Genomic DNA, 20,223 nt, shown 5'->3' with positions numbered 1-20,223 from the left:
ACACACCCACACATACCCCCCCCACACACACACCCCCCCCCACACACACATACCTCCCACCCACACACACACACACCCCCACACACACATACCCCCCCCACACACACCCCCCCCCACACACACATACCTCCCACACACACACACACCCCCACACACATACCTCCCCCCACACACACCCCCACACATACCCCCCACACTCACACACACCCCCCCCACACACACACCCCACACACATACCTCCCACCCACACACACACACCCCCACACACACACATACCCCCCCACACACCCCCCCACACCCACACATACCCCCCACACACACACCCCCCCCACACACATACCTCCCACCCACACACACACACACACCCACACACACATACCCCCCACACACACCCCCCCCACACACACATACCTCCCACACACACACACACCCCCCACACACATACCCCCCACACTCACACACACACCCCACCACACATATACCTCCCACACTCATACACACACCCCACACACATACCCCCCACACTCACACACACCCCCCACACATACCTCCCACACACACACACACCCACACACATACCTCCCACACACACACACACACCCCCACACACACATACCTCCCACACACACACACACCCCCCACACACATACCCCCCACACTCATACACACACCCCACCACACACATACCTCCCACACTCATACACACACCCCACACACATACCCCCCACACTCACACACACACCCCCACACATACCTCCCACACACACACACACCCCCACACACATACCTCCCACACACACACACACCCCCCCCACACACATACCTCCCACACACACACACACACACCCCCACACATACCCCCCACACTCATACACACACCCCCACACACATACCTCCCACACACACACACATACACCCCCACACATACCTCCCCCCCACACACACACACCCCACACACATACCTCCCACACACACACACACACACACACCCCACACATACCCCCCACACTCACACACACACCCACACATACCCCCCACACTCACACACACACCCCACCACACACACATACCTCCCACACACACCCCCACACACACATACCTCCCACACACACACACACCCCCACACACATACCTCCCACACACACACACACCCCCACACACACATACCTCCCACACACACACACCCCCCACACATACCCCCCACACTCACACACACACCCCCCCAATACCTCCCACACACACACACACACCCCACACACACATACCTCCCACACACACACCCCCCACACACATACCTCCCACACACACACACACACCCCCAATACCTCCCACACACACCCCCTATACACACGCACACCCCCCACACATACCCCCTATACACACACACACCCCCCACACATACCTCCCACACTCATACACACACCCCCCACACACATACCTCCCTCCCACACACACACACCCCACACATACCCCCCACACTCACACACACACCCCCCCAATACCTCCCACACACACACCCCACACACATACCTCCCACACACACACACACACCCCCCACACATACCCCCCACACTCACACACACACACCCCCACATACCTCCCACACACACCCCCTATACACACACACAAACCCCCACACATACCCCCCACACTCTCACACACACCCCCACACACACATACCTCCCAAACACACCCCCTATACACACACACACCTCCCACAACACCTCCTATACACACACACACACCCCACACATACCTCCCACACACACCCCCTATACACACACACACCTCCCACACACACCCCCTATACACACACACACCCCCACACATACCTCCCACACACACCCCCTAAACACACACACACCCCCACACATACCTCCCACACACACCCCCTATACACACACACACCTCCCACACACACCCCCTACACACACACACACCCCACACATACCCCCCACACTCACACACACACACCCCCACACACACATACCTCCCACACACACCCCCTATACACACACACACCTCCCACAATACCCCCTATACACACACACACCCCCCACACATACCCCCCACACTCACACACACATATCCCCATACACACATACCTCCCACACACACACCCCCCCACACATACCCCACACTCACACACACACACCCCCACACACATACCTCCCACACACACCCCCTATACACACACACACACACCCCCACATACCTCCCACACACACCCCCTATACACACACACACCTCCCACACACACCCCCTATACACACACACCCCCACACATACCTCCCACACACACCCCCTATACACACACCTCCCACACACACCCCCCACACTCACACACACCCCCACACATACCCCCCACACTCACACACACCCCCCCACACACATACCTCCCACACACACCCCCTATACACACACACACCCACACATACCTCCCACACACACCCCCTAAACACACACACACCCCCACACATGCCTCCCACACACACCCCCTATACACACACACACCTCCCACACACACCCCCTACACACACACACACCCCACAAATACCCCCCACACTCACACACACACACCCCCACACACACATACCTCCCACACACACCCCCTATACACACACACACCTCCCACAACACCCCCTATACACACACACACACCCCACACATACCCCCCACACTCACACACACATATCCCCATACACACATACCTCCCACACACACACCCCCCCACACATACCCCACACTCACACACACACACCCCCACACACATACCTCCCACACACACCCCCTATACACACACACACACACCCACATACCTCCCACACACACCCCCTATACACACACACACACCTCCCACACACACCCCCTATACACACACACACCCCACACATACCCCCCCCACTCACACACACACCCCCCCCACACACACCCCACACACACACACCCACACATACCCCCACACTCACACACTCACAAACACACACATACCCCACACATACCCCCCACACTCACACACACCCCCACACACACCTCCCACACACACACACACACACACATACCTTCCCACACTCACACACACACCCCCCCACACATACCTCCCACACACACCCCCTATACACACACACACCCACACACACCCCCTATACACATACACACCCCACACATACCCCCCACACTCACACACACATACCTCCCACACACACCCCACACATACCCCCCACACTCACACACACACCTACACACATACCTCCCACACACCCCCTATACACACACACACCCCCCACACATACCCCCACATCACACATACCCCCACACACACATACCTCCCCCACACACACACACCCCCACACATACCCCCCACACTCACACACACACCCCCCCCACACATACCTCCCACACACACCCCCTATACACACACACACCCCACACATACCCCCTATACACACACACACCCCCACACACACATACCTCCCACACACACCCCCTATACACACACACATACCCCACACATACCCCCCACACTCACACACACACACACCTCCACACACACACACACACACCACACACATACCTCCCACACACACACCCCCTATACACACACCCCCCCACACACATACCCCCTATACACACACACCCCACACATACCCCCTATACACACACACACACACCCACACCCACACATACCCACACACACATACCTCCCACACACACCCCCTATACACACACACCCCACACATACCCCCCACACTCTCTCACACACACACTCCCACACACATATACCTCCCACACACACCCCCTATACACACACACCCCACACATACCCCCCACACTCACACACACACCCCCTATACACACACACCCCACACATACCCCCTATACACACACATACCCCCACACACACACACCCCCACACACACATACCTCCCATACACACCCCCTATACACACACACACACCCCACACATACCCCCCACACACACACACACTTACCCCACACATACCCCCCACACTCACACACACACACACCCCACACAAACCCCCTATACACACACACACACCTCCCACACACACCCCCTATACACACACACCCCACACATACCCCCCACACTCACACACACACACCCCCACACACACATACCTCCCACACACACCCCCTATACACACACACACACACCTCCCACACACACCCCCTATACACACACACACCCACACACCTCCCACACACACTCCCTATACACACACACACCCCACACACACCCCCTACACATACACACACCCCACACATACCCCCTATACACACACACACCCCACACATACCCCCTATACACACACACACACCCCACACATACCCCCCCACACTCACACACACACACCCCCCCACACACATACCTCCCACACACACCCCCTATACACACACCCCTCACACATACCCCCATACACACACACACACCACACATACCCCCCACACTCACACACACACCCCCACACACACATACCTCCCACACACAGCCCCTATACACACACACACACCTCCCACACACACCCCCTATACACACACACCCCCCACACTCACACACACACCCCCCCATACGCACACACACACCCCACACACACCCCCTATACACACACACACACACCCCACACACCCCTATACACACACACACCTCCCACACACCCCTTATACACACACACCTCCCACACACACCCCCTATACACACACACACACCCCCCACACTCACACACACACACACCCCACACACACCCCCTATACACACACACCCCCTATACACACACACACCCCTCCCACACACACCCCCATACACACACACACCCCCCACAGTCACACACACAGCCCCACACACACTCCCCCCACACTCACACACACCCCCACACACACCCCCCCCCACACACACCCCATACTCACACACACACACCTCCCACACACACCCCCTATACACACACCCCACACATACCCCCCACACTCACACACACACCCCCACACACACATACCTCCCACACACACCCCCTATACACACACACCCCCCACACATACCCCCCACGCTCACATACACACACACCCACACACACATACCTCCCACACACACCCCCTATACACACACACCCCCCACACATACCCCCCACACTCACACACACACACCCCCTACACACACACACACACCCCACATTCACACACACACCCCCCGCACACCCCCCACACTCACACACACACACACCCCACACACACACCTCCCACACACACCCCCTATACACACCCCCCAACACCCCCCACACTCACACACATACCCCCCCCACACATACCCCCACATACCCCCCACACTCACACACCCCCACACACACACTCCCCACACTCACACTCACTCCCACATATACTCACACATACCCCCCAAGCTCACACACACATACCCCCCACACTCACACACACGCACCTCCCACACACACACCCAGTCACACATACCCCCACACACTCACACATACACCCCCACACTCACACACATACCCCACACACACATCCCCCACACACCCCCGCAAACCCCCCCACATACCCTCCCACACACACACACACACCCACAAACATATCCCCCCACACCCACACACACACATCCATACTCACACTCCCTCTCTCACACACTCTCCCTTACACACACAGACACACACATGCACACACACACACAGCCCAGCCCCCTGCTGTTCCTCTGGGTGTGGTCTCTGCTGTACCCCCTTAGCCCCCCACGGCCAGTCCTGGAGCCTGCCACTCTGCTCACTTATGAGCACTCTGCACCCAACTCCTGCCCACACTCAGTGGACTTCCGTGCCCACACCCCGGACCTCCTGACCCCCTATCCTGACCCTCCTCCAACTTCCCCTCAAGCCAGCCTTTCTCGGGACACTCCCTCTGCACTTACCTTGGACTCCCCGCCCCCAGTTCCCCTATGTCCCTCCTGCCCTTGGCTCCTCCATGTCCTCCCCAGCCCCCGACCCCTCACCTGGGCTCTGTCATGTCTGGAGCTCCCTGCTCAGCGTCCTCAACTCTCTGACCCACTTGCTGCCTATGACCTTACTGGGAAGGAGCCGAGCCCTGGAGGAGCCCAGTGGTCCCCCTTGTACCTGCCCTGCATCCCGCATGGCCCAGGAGCATCCCCCAGCCGGGCACCACCAGGAAGCCTTGCTCCCCAGGCTCCCTCGGGGCCGGCACCCAAGCCCCTGCCAACGGAGGCCACTTTGCCTCCCTCCCCCTGCATCTCATCCTTAGCAGGGGACCCTGCTTCACTCCCCTTACAGAAGAAGGACAGAAGCCCACAGCAATCTCCTCGGTGTCCTGCAAGAAACCGGCCCACTTGCTTCGAGGCAAGCCCCAGGCCGCAGATCCTGGTGCCACAGGGTCCTGCTGTGGTGGTGATACCCTCCCGATGCATCCTCCCCAGACTCCAAACCTGGATCCCCAGAACCCGCAAGTATGGAGCTTCAGTGGCAAAGGGGACTTAGCAGGTTTGACTACAGAAGGACCCAAGATGGGAAGATGCTCCTGGGTGACCCGGGAGGCCCTAAATGTGGTCACAAGGGCCTCAGAAGAGGGAACAGGAGGGTGGAGGTGGAGATGTGAGGAAGGCAGCAGAGTCAGAGAGGGGACGGAGGGGCACTCTGCTGGCCTCGAAGGTGAGAAGGGGGCCGGGGGCACCTTCGGAAGCTGGAGAGGACAACGAATGGATCTTCCCCTGGAGCCCACAGAAGGAGCTGCCCTGTGACCCTTGACCCTTGCCCGGTGGGATGCATTTTGGACACTCATCCCCCAGGGCTGGAAGGCCATGGCTGTGCTGTTCCCAGCTGCTGGGTTGGCAGTGGTTTGTCTTGGCAGCCCTGGGGAGCTGACGCTGGTGCCCTCTGGCCCTGCTACAGGGCGTCTGCAGGGGCCTCTGCCACTATACTCAGCAGGGTCTCCGAAGTCCCCACACTGCCAAAGCCAGAGGTGGCTTTTCAGAGCTCTCCACCGTGATTCAGGACACCTGGCCACACTGAGGCCTCTCATTCCCCCTCCTGCAGCCCCTCCCCAAACCAAGCTCCTCCCCCTCCTCCTCCTGCACCTGCTTCCATGGGGACCAAAGCCACCCTCTGCACAGCCACCGCTCTGGACAGCCAAAGGCCCTCAGACCAGTCCCCTCCTCCCTTGGCCCCAGGCAGTCTCAGTGACCTCCCACAGGGGCAGTGACCTCCCAGAGGGGCATCTGACCACCTACCCTGCCCAACCCCTCCAAGACTCCCAGTGCCCCAGGGGATGTGCCAAACACAGGCCCAGGGAACTGCCCCCAGGGCCATGACCCCTCTTCCGGCCTCGGTCTCCTCATGCCAGGACAGCTTCCTTTCTCCTGACTTGGATCTTCGGGTTTCTGGGGAGTGTCGTGTCCTCAGGGAGGCTGTCCTCTGCCTATTGGCATGCCTGTCCTAACTCCTTGTGACATCAGGCCTGTCCCGAACCCCCGTTTGAGCCACCCCAGTGCACAGAAAGAACAGGTAAAGTGTCTGGGCTGCTTCTGCCTTTTCTCCCTTTCCATCTCGTGAGGAGGGACAGCAGGTCTCGCTTGCCCTGTCCTCAGCTCCACGTGTGGGCAGTGGCCCTATGGTCATAGACAGCGTGGGATGTTCCTGAGCAGCCTCAGTGACATGGGTTTTTCTTTTTTAAAAAACAAAAAATTGAACCGAGCCAGGCATGGTGGTGTGAACCTGTAGTCCCAGCTACTCAGCAGGCCGAGGTGGGGGAATTGCTTGGGGCCAGGAGTTCAAGTCCAGCCTAAGCCACATAATGAGACCCTGTCTCTAAATAAAATTTGTTTAAAATGGAACTGAAATTCACAGAACATTAACCACTTCACAGTGCACACCGAGTGCCAATGTAGTACATTCATACTGTTGTGCGACCACCAGCACTTAGCTCCAGAACGCTTTCTTCACCCCAAAAGGAAAGGAAACCCAGCATCTATTAGTCAGCATTCTTCATTCTCCCCGCCCTCAGACCCACCAGCCCACAGCTGCTTTTGTCTCATGGATTTACCTGTTCTGGACATTTCTTTCTCTCTCTCTCTCGCTCTCTCTCTCTTTCTTTCAAGATGGAGTCTTGCTCTGTCACCCAGGCTGGAGTGCAGTGGCGAGATCTCAGTTCACTGCAACCTCTGCCTTCTGGGTGCAAGCAATTCTTGTGCCTCAGCCTCCCGAGTAGCTGGGATTACAGGTGCGCACCACCACAGCCGGCTAATTTTTGTATTTTTAGTAGAGACAGGGTTTCACCATGTTGGCCAGGCTGGTCTCAAACTCTTGACATCATGTGATCTGCCTGCCTCGGCCTCCCAAAATGCTAGGATTACAGGTGTGAGCCACCGCGCCTGGCCTGGACATTTCATATACACAAAATCGTGGAAGACGTGGCCTTTGTGTCTGGCTTCTTTTGCTGAGCGTAATGTCTCAAGGTTCATCCACACTGTAGCGTGTGTGGGAATTTCTCTCCTCATGGCTGAGTCATGTTACCTTACACGTCTACACTGCATTTTGTGGATCTATTCACCTGGCAACAGATGCTTGTGTTGTTCTTCCCTTTGGCTGTTGTGAACAAGCATCTGTCTGAGTGTCTGTTTTCAACTCCTTTGGGTAGGCACCCAGGAAGACAGTTGCTGGACCACAGGATAATTCTACGCTTAACTTTTTGAGGAGCCACCAGGCTGCGTCCCACAGCAGGCACCTTGCTGATATTTTCATGCACCTCAGCTCTGCAGTCTGCACTGCCGGGCACCTTGACCTCAGTGAGTCTGAGGAGCACGGTGCTCTGTAGAGCTGCTGGCTCTCCCAGGGGCTCCTTGATGGGGCTGCTGTTGCCTCTGCCTGCCCCAGGGCTGCTGCTGCTGGAAGCTGAGACTCATCCTCATTTTCCACACAAGCACGGGCAGGAAGGGGCCTGCACGGGACATGCGAAGATGCGCACTTACCCCGGGCCCCTTGTGCACCAGAGGAAGAGGCCTGCCTGGCTGTGGGGTGGGGTGGGGCCAGCTTCTGGGCTGGGTGCTCTGGTGGGTAAACTCTGGCTTCGGGGACACCAGGAGGAATGGCCAAAGCGGGGAGACACAGGCCCCTGTAGAGCTACTGGGGCGGTCACAGCTGGACTTGGATGCTGGCTTCATGACCGTGTTCCCCAGCGTTCCCACCTGGTGATACCCCTTCCCTGGAATCTTCGGGTGGCCCAGGACTTTCTGACCCACAGGATGCAGTAGGAATGACACCATATGACATCCGAGGCCAGGTCACACAAAGTCTGGCAGCTTGGCCTGGCCTGGTGAACGTGCTCTGGAAGGAGCCAGCTGCTACGGGAGAATCCGACTACCCTGAGACCACCAGGCTGCGGGGAAGCCCACACCAGCCACAAGGGAGGCCAGCTGGCCCTGGCTGTTCCAGCCACCCAACTGAGGGCCAGGGGTGAAGACGCCATCCTGGACGGTCCACCCCGTTTGGCCTTCAGACGGCTCTAGCCCCAGCTGCCACCTGATTAAAACTGCAGAGAGACCCCAAGGCAGGGCTGCCTGGCTGAGCTGGGCGATCCATAGGCCAGGTGATAAAGGGGCACTTTAAGGCATTAAGCTTTGGAGTGTTTTGTTACACAGCAATAGTGAACAGGGATCTGGGAGTTTATTTCAAGCCCACATGGCCAGTCCACCCTGAGCCTGTTCCCCTGGGCCATAGTTCAGAAAGCAGGTGCAGGTCAGGGTTCAGGGCCAGTGTGGGCCTTAGCTCCCTTGCCTCAATATTGTTTCCAGCCCCTGTGGAGGCCGTGGTGGCATTTGGAGGGGGTCTTTGGAATCCATGCCCAAGGAAGAACTGCAGCTGCCTGGGACCCTTCCACACCCAGGAAGGACCATCATCAAGGTAGAACTTGCAGGAGGAGGGAAGGGCAGCTGGCTTTTGAGTGGAGGAGGGACAGCTGCAGAGACAGCGTGGCAGCTCCCAGCCACCCTGGACACCAGGAACCTCGAGGGGAAGCCCCCTCGGCCCAAGCTTTGGCCCCTCCCGCGCCCCACTCTCCTCTCCCCTGGCTTATTTCCAGGGCCCTCTTTCTGGTCTCCCGTGACTCTCTTCCTGGACCCAGTCCCTCCTTCCCTGGGGCGCTGCTCCGCCCCCGGCCCCGCCCGCGGACCCCTGGAGTAACTTAATCTCAGGGTTGTGGTCCATCCCCAGAGTGGGGAGGCATCCACTTGGCCCATCGCACCCCAAACGGGCAGGCTCTTGGCTCCAACCACCTCCAGGCCCTCCCTCCCCCAGCCAAGAGGTCCCGAGTCCCACCCAAGCACTGTACCCCGGTCCGGCTGGCCCCGCCTGGCGGCCGGGATCGACCCAGCCAGTCCTTCCTCTGCGCGACGCCCACGTGCCTGCGCGACTCCCCTGGCACCGCGGCGACAGGCGCCCCCAGGCGCGCAGCACCCGACAGGTGGCACCTGCGAGCCACGCCCACCTCGGCCGCCCCGCCCCGCCCCGCCCCGCGCACCCACGGAGCATGCTCAGAGCCGCCGTCACGCGCCCGCCCGAAGGCTCCCGTCCGGCCAGGGCGCTGCCCCGGGTTGGTCCCCGCTGCGGTCGCGACCCCCGCCTGTCCTGGCGGCGCCATGGACCGCATCGAGGGAGCGTCCGTGGGCCGCTGCGCCGCCTCACCCTACCTGCGGCCGCTCACGCTGCATTACCGCCAGGTGATCCCGCGTCCCCGCGCCCTCCGCGCCCCCGCCGGCGGCCCAGCCCACGACCCGCGTCCCGCCCACCGCCTTCTGCGCTGCGGGCCCCGCCCCGGAGCCCCGCCCCCGACTCCCGCCGAGCTCCGGGTCGGCCCCTTCTCCGCCCGCCGGATCGCGGGTTCCCAGACCCAGTGAGCCCCCAGGCCGGGGAGGGGCCACAGGAGGGACATTTGAGGGGACACCACTCATCCTTTCAAGGAAGCATTGCTGGGCCCTATCCTTCCCGTCCCCCGAATCCGACCCTTTTGGCAGTGGGACTCCTTGGTTGCCCTGGGGATCAGGGAAGGCTTCCTGGAAGTGGTGGCTTTCATGCTACAACTTGAAGGAGGAGATAGCTGGGCCGAGGAGGAAGGAGCAGGGAGTGCAGAGGGTGGAAGCAGGGAGGTAGGAAAAGGAGCTGAGTGAGAATTTGAGCGAGTCTCTCAAAGTAGGCTTCCTCCTTGGGGTTTTTTCCAGGGAGGGCACCTCCTTGGAGTCTCCATCTGCCTAAGCTCAGCCTTCCCCACCTCCTAGGGTGTCACATTCTCCCATGCCAGGCCGCGACACAAGGGGCTGTGTTGCCTCACTTGGCACCAGGCACATGGTAGGTTCACAAGGAATATTTTGTTTTGTTTTGTTTTTGAGACAGGGTCTTGCTCTGTCTCCCAGGCTGGAGTGCAGTGGCATGATCAAAACTCACTGTAGCCTCAACCTCCCGGGCTCCAGCGATCCTCCTGCCTCAGTCCCTGCCCCAGTAGCTGGGACCACAGGTGCACACCACCACACCCAGCTGATTTTCAAATTTTTTTTGTAGAGACGAGGTCTTACTGTTGCCCAAGCTGGTCTTGAACTCCTGGCCTCGAACTCCTGGCCTCAACCGATCCTCCCGCCTTGGCCTCTGAAAGCATGGGGATTACAGGCATGAGACATATGTGTTGGGTGAAGGAGCTACTGCCATCCTCTTCCCACATCCAGTGGATCGCTGAATCCCAGCTTGTCTTCCTCCAAGCCCAGCCCTGTCCAGTTCGGGCCCCACCTTTTGCTTGCATGCCTGCCTGCCCCCAGCAGATCTCCCCTCTGCCAGAGCTCCTGCATGCCATTTAGGCAAAGACCACCTTCTTGGCCACAGTCAGTCCAGCACCCCCAGCCTCTCTATCAGGTCAGGTGGTCCAGGTCGCCGTGCCCCTCTGCTTGCCTGCCTCCCTCAGGGGGCATTCCGTCCCCCCATCACATCCAGGACGCTGCCCCTCACCATCCTTGTGAAGCCCTCTTGGCTGCCAGCCGGAGAGAGGCCCTGTGCCCCTCACTTTCCCTGTGGCCGGAGTCCTGTTGGCTCTGGAGGACAGGGGATCCCTCTCCCCAAGGCAAAGCTAAGCTGGTGGTGCTGGCGGGGGGCAGCTGGGATCAGTCGAGGTACAGCAGGTGGGGACATGGGGTCACTGCCCTTTTCCCTGATGGCCACATGGGATGCCTGCTTGTGGCTGCACAGTCCCCACAGGGCTGGGCCTCAGGCAGCAGGTACAGGGCAGCCCAGGCAGGTGCCCTCTGTGGCCCTGGTGGCAGCACTCTCTCCCTCACTTCCCGTGAAGTGCTCAGGGCAGCCCTCGCAGCCTCAGCGGGCAACCCACTGGCACAGCTCTGCTGAAGGGCTCTGGTAACCAGAGCTGAGCTGGTGTGGGCCGTGGCTGTGGTGGACATGGATGCAGGCTCAGGCCGGGCGGCGTCTCCTCAGGGCCAAGGGACACTGGGTTGGACCTTGGCCGCCACCCAGGGACAGCTGCAGCCCTCAGCTTTTTGCTGCATCCAGCCAGGGGAGGCCTGTGATGGCAGGCAGACCAAAGGCGGGGGACCCCCATGGCTCTGAGGTGATGGGGCTTTGTTTGCACCCAGCCCTGCCCCTCTCTCCCAGGCCTCAGTGGCCTCCCTGAACCTTCCTGCACCTTGATCTGGCTGGACCTAAGGGTCTGACACACTTTTGACCTTGAGCTGAGAGGGTCCTCGAGACCTGCATGGGGTGATGTTACTCAGGGGGAAGCAGTGGTGGGAAGGGGGCATGGGCATAGCAGGCACATGGCAGGCTGTGGGCAGGGGTCTCCTGAAGCCTGCCCTGGCTGGGTGGCTGGCTCTGGGGTGGCTGGATGTCAGGCAGGCCTGAGCTCGCCTCCCGGGAGTGGTACCCCACGGCCTCTTGGGCATCCTGACCTGCGCGGGACACTGGCCCTCCCTTCCCTTGGAAATGGGCACTCTCCTCCCAGGACGCCTTTGCCTCCCAGCCAAGCTCAGAGGGCCTCTGTGCCTCTGCCTGCCCAGAATCCCTTCCCTCACTTCTGTCACCTCTTCCAGGAAGTCCTCAGGAAGGCTTCTTCCCTCTTCTTCCCTCCTGGCTGCACTTCCTGTGTCTCTGCCGCTCAGGCTCTGTCCATTTCACAGCCTGGGCAGAGCCCCCAGGGTGGGATGAGCAGCTCACCTGGGCCTCGGAGTGGCAGATGGGCTGAGCTTGCCGGAGATGGGACCCCGTGGGACCCCAGGCCCAGCCCCCAGGATGGGAGTGCATCTCAGAATCCGTCAGTTCCAGCCTCCCCCAGCAGGCCCAGCCCACACACCTGCCCACCCAGGGTGCAGGGGCCTGCCAGGGCGGCGTGCCCAGCGTGTGGAGGGGGAAGGTGGAGGGTGGCCACAGGAGAACAGGACCACAGGGTATGTGGGAGAGCCAAGGCCAGAAACGGGATGGGAGGGTGGGAGGCGGGGCCCAGCCCGGTCACCATCACAACAGTCACAGAGTCCTGCAGTGCCATATCCTACCTGGCTGGGGCGCCACCCTGCCCCATCCACTCCTGGTGCTGGCCCCTCCTGCCCTCCCGTCTCCCCTTGTTCAGTGGCCCAAGGAAGCTTCAGCAGGAAAACCTGACCTCTCCTCTGCCTGTGGGGCCCTCCCTGCCCTGCTGTGAGGGAGTCATGCCTGCCTCCCTGAGCCTCCATGAGCCTTCCTATACTTGGTGACAGTGTGCGTCTCTCTGCAGCCCCTTGTGCCCAGTCTGTGCTGGGCAGTGTTTCATGGGGTGCCTGGACACCTTCCCTGCCTTTTGCCCTGGTCTTCTGCCTCACTCCTAGGGTATTAGGCTGTCCTCGACCTCCCTGCCCCTCCCAAGCTGCTTGCTCCTCTGCCCACGGGAGCTGCAGCTCCTGGGTCCTGTGGGCCCAGGCCATGAGCCAATCTCCCTGGTTTGGAGTGGGTGCAGCGGGTCTGTGGCTTCCTTGGTTCCCCAAGCACCTCTGCCCATCCTGGCACATTGTAACCGCTGATCTGCCTCTTCTAGAACGGTGCCCAGAAGTCCTGGGACTTCATGAAGACGCATGACAGGTGAGAGCCTGGCCCAACCCGGCCACTGGGGAAGCCCCAGACTGATGTCCACGGGAACACTGGGCCCAGGGGGAAGGGGCCCTCTCCTCCCTGACGTTTCTGTTCCCTGCGGGGCTCCAAAAGTCCCTTCTCTCTGCCCGGCCTCTGGGTTTCCTGTCCCTGAGGGGTCAGCCTGAGGCCTGGGGGCTGAGTCAGGTCTTAGCTCAGGCCATCAGGACCGTGATGGTGGGCAGGTCCTCTCAGGGCAGGGAGAGGTCATCCTGGAGCCTTTGCCCCTAGCATCCAGGGTCTGGGCTGGATGGCGACGTGGGTCGAGGAGTGTGGCTGGTGGGCAGCTGGTCAGTGAGGGCCAAACGTCCTGTCAGTCACCTGGCCGCAGCTGCTAGCACCCTGACCTACTCAGCTGCCCGTGTGGCCTTCCCTGCCCCTGCCTCCCATCCTGCTGGAATACAGCAGGTCTGGGTCCTGGCCGGACTGTGACCCTGGAAAGCTCTTGTCCTGCCTGGGCCTCAGCCATCCTATCTGAGCAAGGGGCCTGACCTCTGTGGGCTGCTGGCAAGGAGGTGGGATGGCCATGCTGGGAACAGAAAGGTGGGAGGCAGGGCCCCAAGCAGGGCCAGTGGAGTGCTTCTGTGCTGAGCCCCTCCCACCGTACACAGCGTGACCATTCTCTTATTCAACTCTTCTCGGAGGAGCCTGGTGTTGGTGAAGCAGTTCCGGCCAGGTGAGGCCAGCTGGGGTGGGAAGGGGATCTGCAGGGTCACTTCAGGTCCCTGTGGTCCTGAGGGTCTGAACATAGATGTGGGAGGGGGCTCCAGGGGAAGCTGAGGCCCTGTGAGGGGGCCTGGCTGCACGGGTGACCTGGAGGCGGCCACCACGTGGCTGTGAGCACAATCTGGCTTCCTCCCACGCAGCTGTGTATGCGGGCGAGGTGGAGCGCCACTTCCCAGGGTCCCTAGCAGCTGTAGACCAGGACAGGCCCCGGGCGCTGCAGCCAGCCCTGCCCGGCTCGGCGGGGGTGACAGTGGAGCTGTGTGCCGGCCTTGTGGACCAGCCTGGGCTCTCGCTGGAGGAAGCGGCTTGCAAGGAGGTTTGGGAGGAGTGTGGCTACCACTTGGCCCCGTCTGATCTGCGCCGGGTTGCCACATACTGGTGAGTGGGACCAGGCCCTCAGGTCTGTGGTGTGGCTCAGGAGACGGGAGAGGCTTCCGGGGAGAGAGTGAGGGCCCCGTCCCTGGGAGTGTGCAAGCAGGATGGATTTCTCCTTGTTTTTCAACATGGGATTAGGGGAGGGTTGGACAGAGTGCGCCTCAGATCCTAAGCCAGGCCGGAACCTGGGCTCCTGGGGCTCTCTGGAGCGTCTCAGCCCCATGCCTCCAGCCCGCGGCCCCAGCCGTGTGGGGCAGGCCGGGCAGCAGCTGCTGCTGACAGGTGCCTCCACTTCCTGTAGGATTAAGACCGGGTGCTGGGGGTGGGGGTGAGTCACAGCTCTGTTCTCAGAGGGTGGCTCAGGAATCAGGGAGAAGCTGTGTCCTGGGCTGGAGAAGGGGTGGCTCCAGCTCTCCTGGGGAAGAGGCACGGCCTGGAGCCTGTGCTTTGGGACGTGACCCCACCAAAGTCGAGGCGCCAACTCCTGCCCCATAAGGCCTGCCAGCTGGGGTTGCCTTCCCAGGACAAGATGTTGGGATGAAGCCCATCCACTTCCCCAGGGACACTACGATGGGCTCCTGACTCCAGCTGAGGTCTTGGGGAAGGAGAAGGGTGTCACAGAGTCCCCCCAGCCCCACCAGCTGAGCACCAGCCTCCACAACCTCCTCCAGAGGCTAGGGCCCACTCCACTGGGAGAAGCACCAGAAGTCTCTGAGCCTGTCAGCCTGGCACATGGGCCACTCAGGGTTGAACCTGCGGCCCTCCTGCCTCAGCAGCCTCAAGGACTTCACCTGGGCGCGTTCCTGTCTGGGTAGGTGGACTCCCAGTTAAAGGCAGCATTTCCACGCTGGGCCAGGCACGGTGGCTCACTCCTGTAATCCCAGCACTTTCGGAGGCCAAGGCAGGCGGATCACCTGAGGTCAGGAGTTCGAGACCAGCCTGACCAACATGGAGAAACCCCGTCTCTGCTAAAAATACAAAATTAGCCAGGTGTGCTGGTAGGAGCCTATAATTCCAGCTACTTAGGAGGCTGAGTCAGGAGAATCGCTTGAACCCAGAGGTGGAGGTTGCGGTGAGCCGAGATTACGCCATCGCACCCTAGCCTGGGCAACAAGAGTGAAACTCCGTCTCAGCAAAACAGAATTTCCACGCTGAAGGGTGGACTTGGGTGTGAAGGGTGGGCCTTCGTCTTCTGCAGGTGTACACCCCGTGGCCGGCCATGCCCACTGTGCCCCCACCTCCCTGGCCCGTGGTACTGAGCACAGCTGGGAGGCATGGGAGGGGTTGGAGTCCCCTTTGTCCCCCTGGAGGAGGTGGGCCTGGGCAGAATCCGGGCAGAGGGGCTGCACGGCATAGGCTCTCAGGGCAAGTGGTCAAGCAGCCCTGGCCGCGGTAGTTCTACTGGCACAACCTCTGGACCACAGCCTGATTGTGAGGGTGCTGGGGAGCCAAGGAGGGCTCTGGGAAGTGGGCATCCTGCTCAGACTTGCATTGTGAAGAGCAGGCCGTGGCTTCAGGGACGCAGGACTGGAGATGCGGCTGACTAGGGGTCAGGGCGTCTGTCTTTGAGGGCGTGATGGGGGGCTGGACTGACAGCAAAGTTCACCCACCCTGTGGCAGGGCCCGTGGCTCCTGTGTCTGATTCTGGAGGTGAGCCAGGCCTCTTACCTGCCGCTGCAAAGGACGAGGCCCGGGGAGGCAGTCAGCTTGGGGTGTGATGGAGTGAAGTTGGAACGTGCCCTGGGGTGGGGGAGGCATTGCCCAGCCTGGCTGGTAGGTTCCTCTCAGCCCGGGCCAAGGGCCGGGCCTGTCTCCTTCACAAGCCAGCGGAAACCGGGGCTGGAAACCCCAGACCCGCCACTTCCCCCAGAGGTGCAGCTGTGGCCGCCACCGGAAATGGGCCATCAGGAAGGGGTCTGCGGGAGGTGAGGGGCTAGAGGGCAAGGAAGCAGCTGGGTAAGGTCAGTCTGGGATGGGGAGGCCTTGGGGGTGGGGCATGGAAGCCCCCAGTTCTGTTCTCTGCCCATGCATGTTGGGCCCATCTCAGAGGGCGGCCTCTACCCTGCAGGCCTCCAGCTGGCCTCGGTTCATGGTACCCGACAGCCCCTCCTGGGCGAGCCAGGGCTCCCCCACCCCCTGGTCATCTTCCCAGATGCCCCTCAGTCCCGTTTCTCCCCAGATCCACACCTCGCTTTCCCCGTCCTGTTCCAGAATGCAGCCTGGTCCCTCTGCCATCCTGTCCTCCCAGCCTGTGGTCTCCCTCCACACACGCCAGTCCGGGCACCTTCCCTTGGTGCCTGACCCCTCCTGGCTGCCAGCAGCCCCCTTCTGGCCACTGCCCACTGAGGGAGGGGGCTCCGTCTCACCCCTCCCCAGCCTGGGCCACTGGGCCTGATCCTGGGGACCTCGCTGCCACCTCACCCCACTCTGCCATGCTGCGGGGGGTCAGTGCATGCTGTCCTTAGTTTGAAACTTGTGTCCTGTGGGTGCCTGGTGGTGAGGAACCCTTGCGGGAAGGCCATTCCCGGCCTGCTGGGTTTGTCCCTGCTTCCCAGCCAGCCTGTGTCCCCAGGTATGGGCTGGGGTCTGGCATGGGCCTCTGCAGCCGGCCACAGACTGAGGGGTTCCAAACAACACCGGGAACAGCCTCAGGGTGTCTGTGGTTGGGGGCTGCATACAGGGGTGGGGTCTTCTGCTCAGCCTTGACAGGTTGCAGGCAGGTCGTCAGCCGGATCTGCAGTCTCATGGGGGCATGGGGTATCCTTGGCCCACGTGGTTATGGCAGAATTCACATCCTAGTGGCTGGCAACTGGGTCCCACCTCTCTGCTGGCTATTGGCCCCTCCCAGCATGGCAGTTGCTTCCTCTTCAGGGCCAGCAGGACAGGTCCGAATTTCTCCCTCTCTGGCGTTGAAACACTCTCCGGAGGGCTTCCTGATTGGGCCATGCCCGCCTAGGATGCTCTCCCTTTTGATGAGCTCAAGTCACTGCTTAGGGTCCTTAATCACATCTACAACACCCTCCCCACCTGGCGAGTACAGCCTGATCAGGGAAGGTATGCCCTGCTGGTGGAGGGGCCACAGGCGTGCACACCAGGTGGGCAGCCGGGTGGGAGAGGGCATCCCAGAGTCCTGCCTACTGGAGGGCTGGAGGGAGCAGAGTAGAGAGGGTGGGTCGGAGGATGGTAGAAGGGCCAGGGGGCCAGCGGGGCGACTCAGCAGACCCTGTCTCAACCCGTAGGTCTGGAGTGGGACTGACTGGCTCCAGACAGACCATGTTCTACGCAGAGGTGACAGACGCCCAGCGTAGTGGTCCAGGTGGGGGCCTGGCGGAGGAAGGTGAGCTCATTGAGGTGGTGCACCTGCCCCTGGAAGGCGCCCAGGCCTTTGCAGACAACCCGGACATCCCGAAGACCCTCGGCGTCATCTTTGGTGTCTCGTGGTTCCTCAGCCAGGTGGCCCCCAACCTGGATCTCCAGTGAGATCCAGGGTTCTAGACAGAGGCCAGTCTTGGCCACTTACCCTACACCCTGCAGACCCAATAAAGGCTTACATAGCTCCAGCCTCTGCCTGCTGGTTCTGAGCTGTGACCAGGGCCTTGGAGAGGACTGGGGAAGGGGCGGGGAGCAGTGACCCTGACCTGAGATGGCCCTCGGGACATGGCGAGCTCTCCTGTAGCAGGAGCAACTGGTGGCAGGCCATGCAAGTGGCTGCTGTGGGGCTGACGGGCCTGGGGATGCCATGGGCAGGGCCAGGCTGTGCCTTCTCTTGGAACTAGGAGGGGTGGGGTCTGGGACTCATGGAGGGTGGCATGGCAGGCCTGGGGGTGGGCCTGCTGGTCACGGGGCTGCAGCGTGAGCTGTACTCACAGGAGTGGTGGCTGAGCCAGTTCTCGGGTGTCGGGATGGGGCAGGCAGCACTGCAGGCTGCTCACTGCAGGGAAAGTGCGCTGCCTGCTCCTGGGGCAAGTGAGTGGTCCCCACCCTGACGAGCTGGGCTAGAGCCACTCCACAGGAGCCTGGAGCCAAAGCTGCCCCATGTCGGGGGCCCCAGTAGCGTCCATGCACCCCCGACCTTGGAAGTTTTCCGGGCACCTTCCTCGGCCTGTGGGGTATGCAGAAATGTCTGCAGGCCCCCAGAGAAGGGGGTGGCAGCACAGGGTGGGGACACAGGGCCAGTGTTCTCCTTGACATGGGCCAGGTTCCTGGTGCTAACCTGATCCTGGTCCCGGAGCACGGCCTCAGCCTGGGCCGCCCAGCACCAGGCTCTACTGGCCCCTGAGCATCTCTGGCCTGTATGCCCTGGCCTTGCCTTCTGACATGTCCTGAGGGTGGGGCTGTGGGAGATGCGTGCAGCTCAGAGCTGCTTCCCAGGTGCCCACAATGCTTGTGGGGCAGGAGCCCCACTGGCCTGGTCTGCTTCCTGGGCCACAGGTGCACAGGAAGGGCTCCGCAGGTAAATGGCTGTGTTGGCACTGGTTGTGGGCATTTGAGGGCACTGCTGGGCCATCAGTCTTGGGCAGGATCCTCTCCTGGACATCATTAGGTGCAGGCTCTGGCTCCCAGGAAGGTGGAGAAGGGGACTGTGAGGTGAAGGGAGCCTCAGTACCCTGCAGGGGGGCACCCTGGGTGGGGAGGTGGGGACTGACCCCCTGTTGTCATCCAGCACAGTGCCAGGCAACCTGGCATTGGAGGCTGTCCTGAGGAGGCTGTGCCTCAGGGGCCCACAAAAGCAGTGCCACCTGTATGCAAATGCTGGCTGTGGCCCAGGTGGAACCCTGTGTGCATCAGCAAGGCCAGCGACAGGGCTGCCGCAGAGGGGCTGTCTGGTATGAGGTGTGTGCCAGGGAGAGGCTGTCACGTATGGGTGTGTGGGTCTTGGCCAGCCTCAGCTTCCCCCTACCCAGATGAGGCCCCAGCAGGATGTTCACAGCACAGGAGCTCTGCCTGACCCACA

The 20,223-nt window shown here is 61.0% G+C and overlaps 1 protein-coding gene across 7 annotated transcripts; it reads left to right on the top strand.

Annotated features, from left to right (window-relative positions):
* The first annotated feature begins 10,554 nt into the window (after positions 1-10,554).
* On the top strand, positions 10,555-18,829 carry NUDT14 (nudix hydrolase 14). 7 transcript variants are annotated; one of them, XR_012091110.1, is made up of 7 exons: positions 10,558-10,738; positions 11,574-11,678; positions 14,077-14,120; positions 14,780-14,844; positions 15,035-15,272; positions 18,141-18,323; positions 18,509-18,613. XR_012091110.1 is itself a non-coding variant. In XM_073011384.1 (6 exons), the coding sequence occupies exons 1-6, from the start codon at positions 10,658-10,660 to the stop codon at positions 18,747-18,749; spliced, it is 738 nt and encodes a 245-aa protein (XP_072867485.1). In that variant the 5' UTR covers positions 10,558-10,657; the 3' UTR covers positions 18,750-18,829. The 7 variants fall into 7 exon arrangements, 6 of the variants coding, with proteins under 6 accessions (XP_007986224.2, XP_072867485.1, XP_072867484.1 ...); XM_073011384.1 differs by lacking the exon at positions 18,141-18,323 and having other exon boundaries at positions 14,816-14,844; positions 18,509-18,829; XM_073011383.1 differs by lacking the exon at positions 18,141-18,323 and having other exon boundaries at positions 14,813-14,844; positions 18,509-18,829.
* Positions 18,830-20,223: the final 1,394 nt, after the last annotated feature.

Source organism: Chlorocebus sabaeus, chromosome 24 (genome assembly GCF_047675955.1).
Source record: "Chlorocebus sabaeus isolate Y175 chromosome 24, mChlSab1.0.hap1, whole genome shotgun sequence".
In the NCBI taxonomy this organism is placed as follows: domain Eukaryota; kingdom Metazoa; phylum Chordata; class Mammalia; order Primates; family Cercopithecidae; genus Chlorocebus; species Chlorocebus sabaeus.
This window is presented reverse-complemented; position numbering and strand designations above follow the sequence as displayed.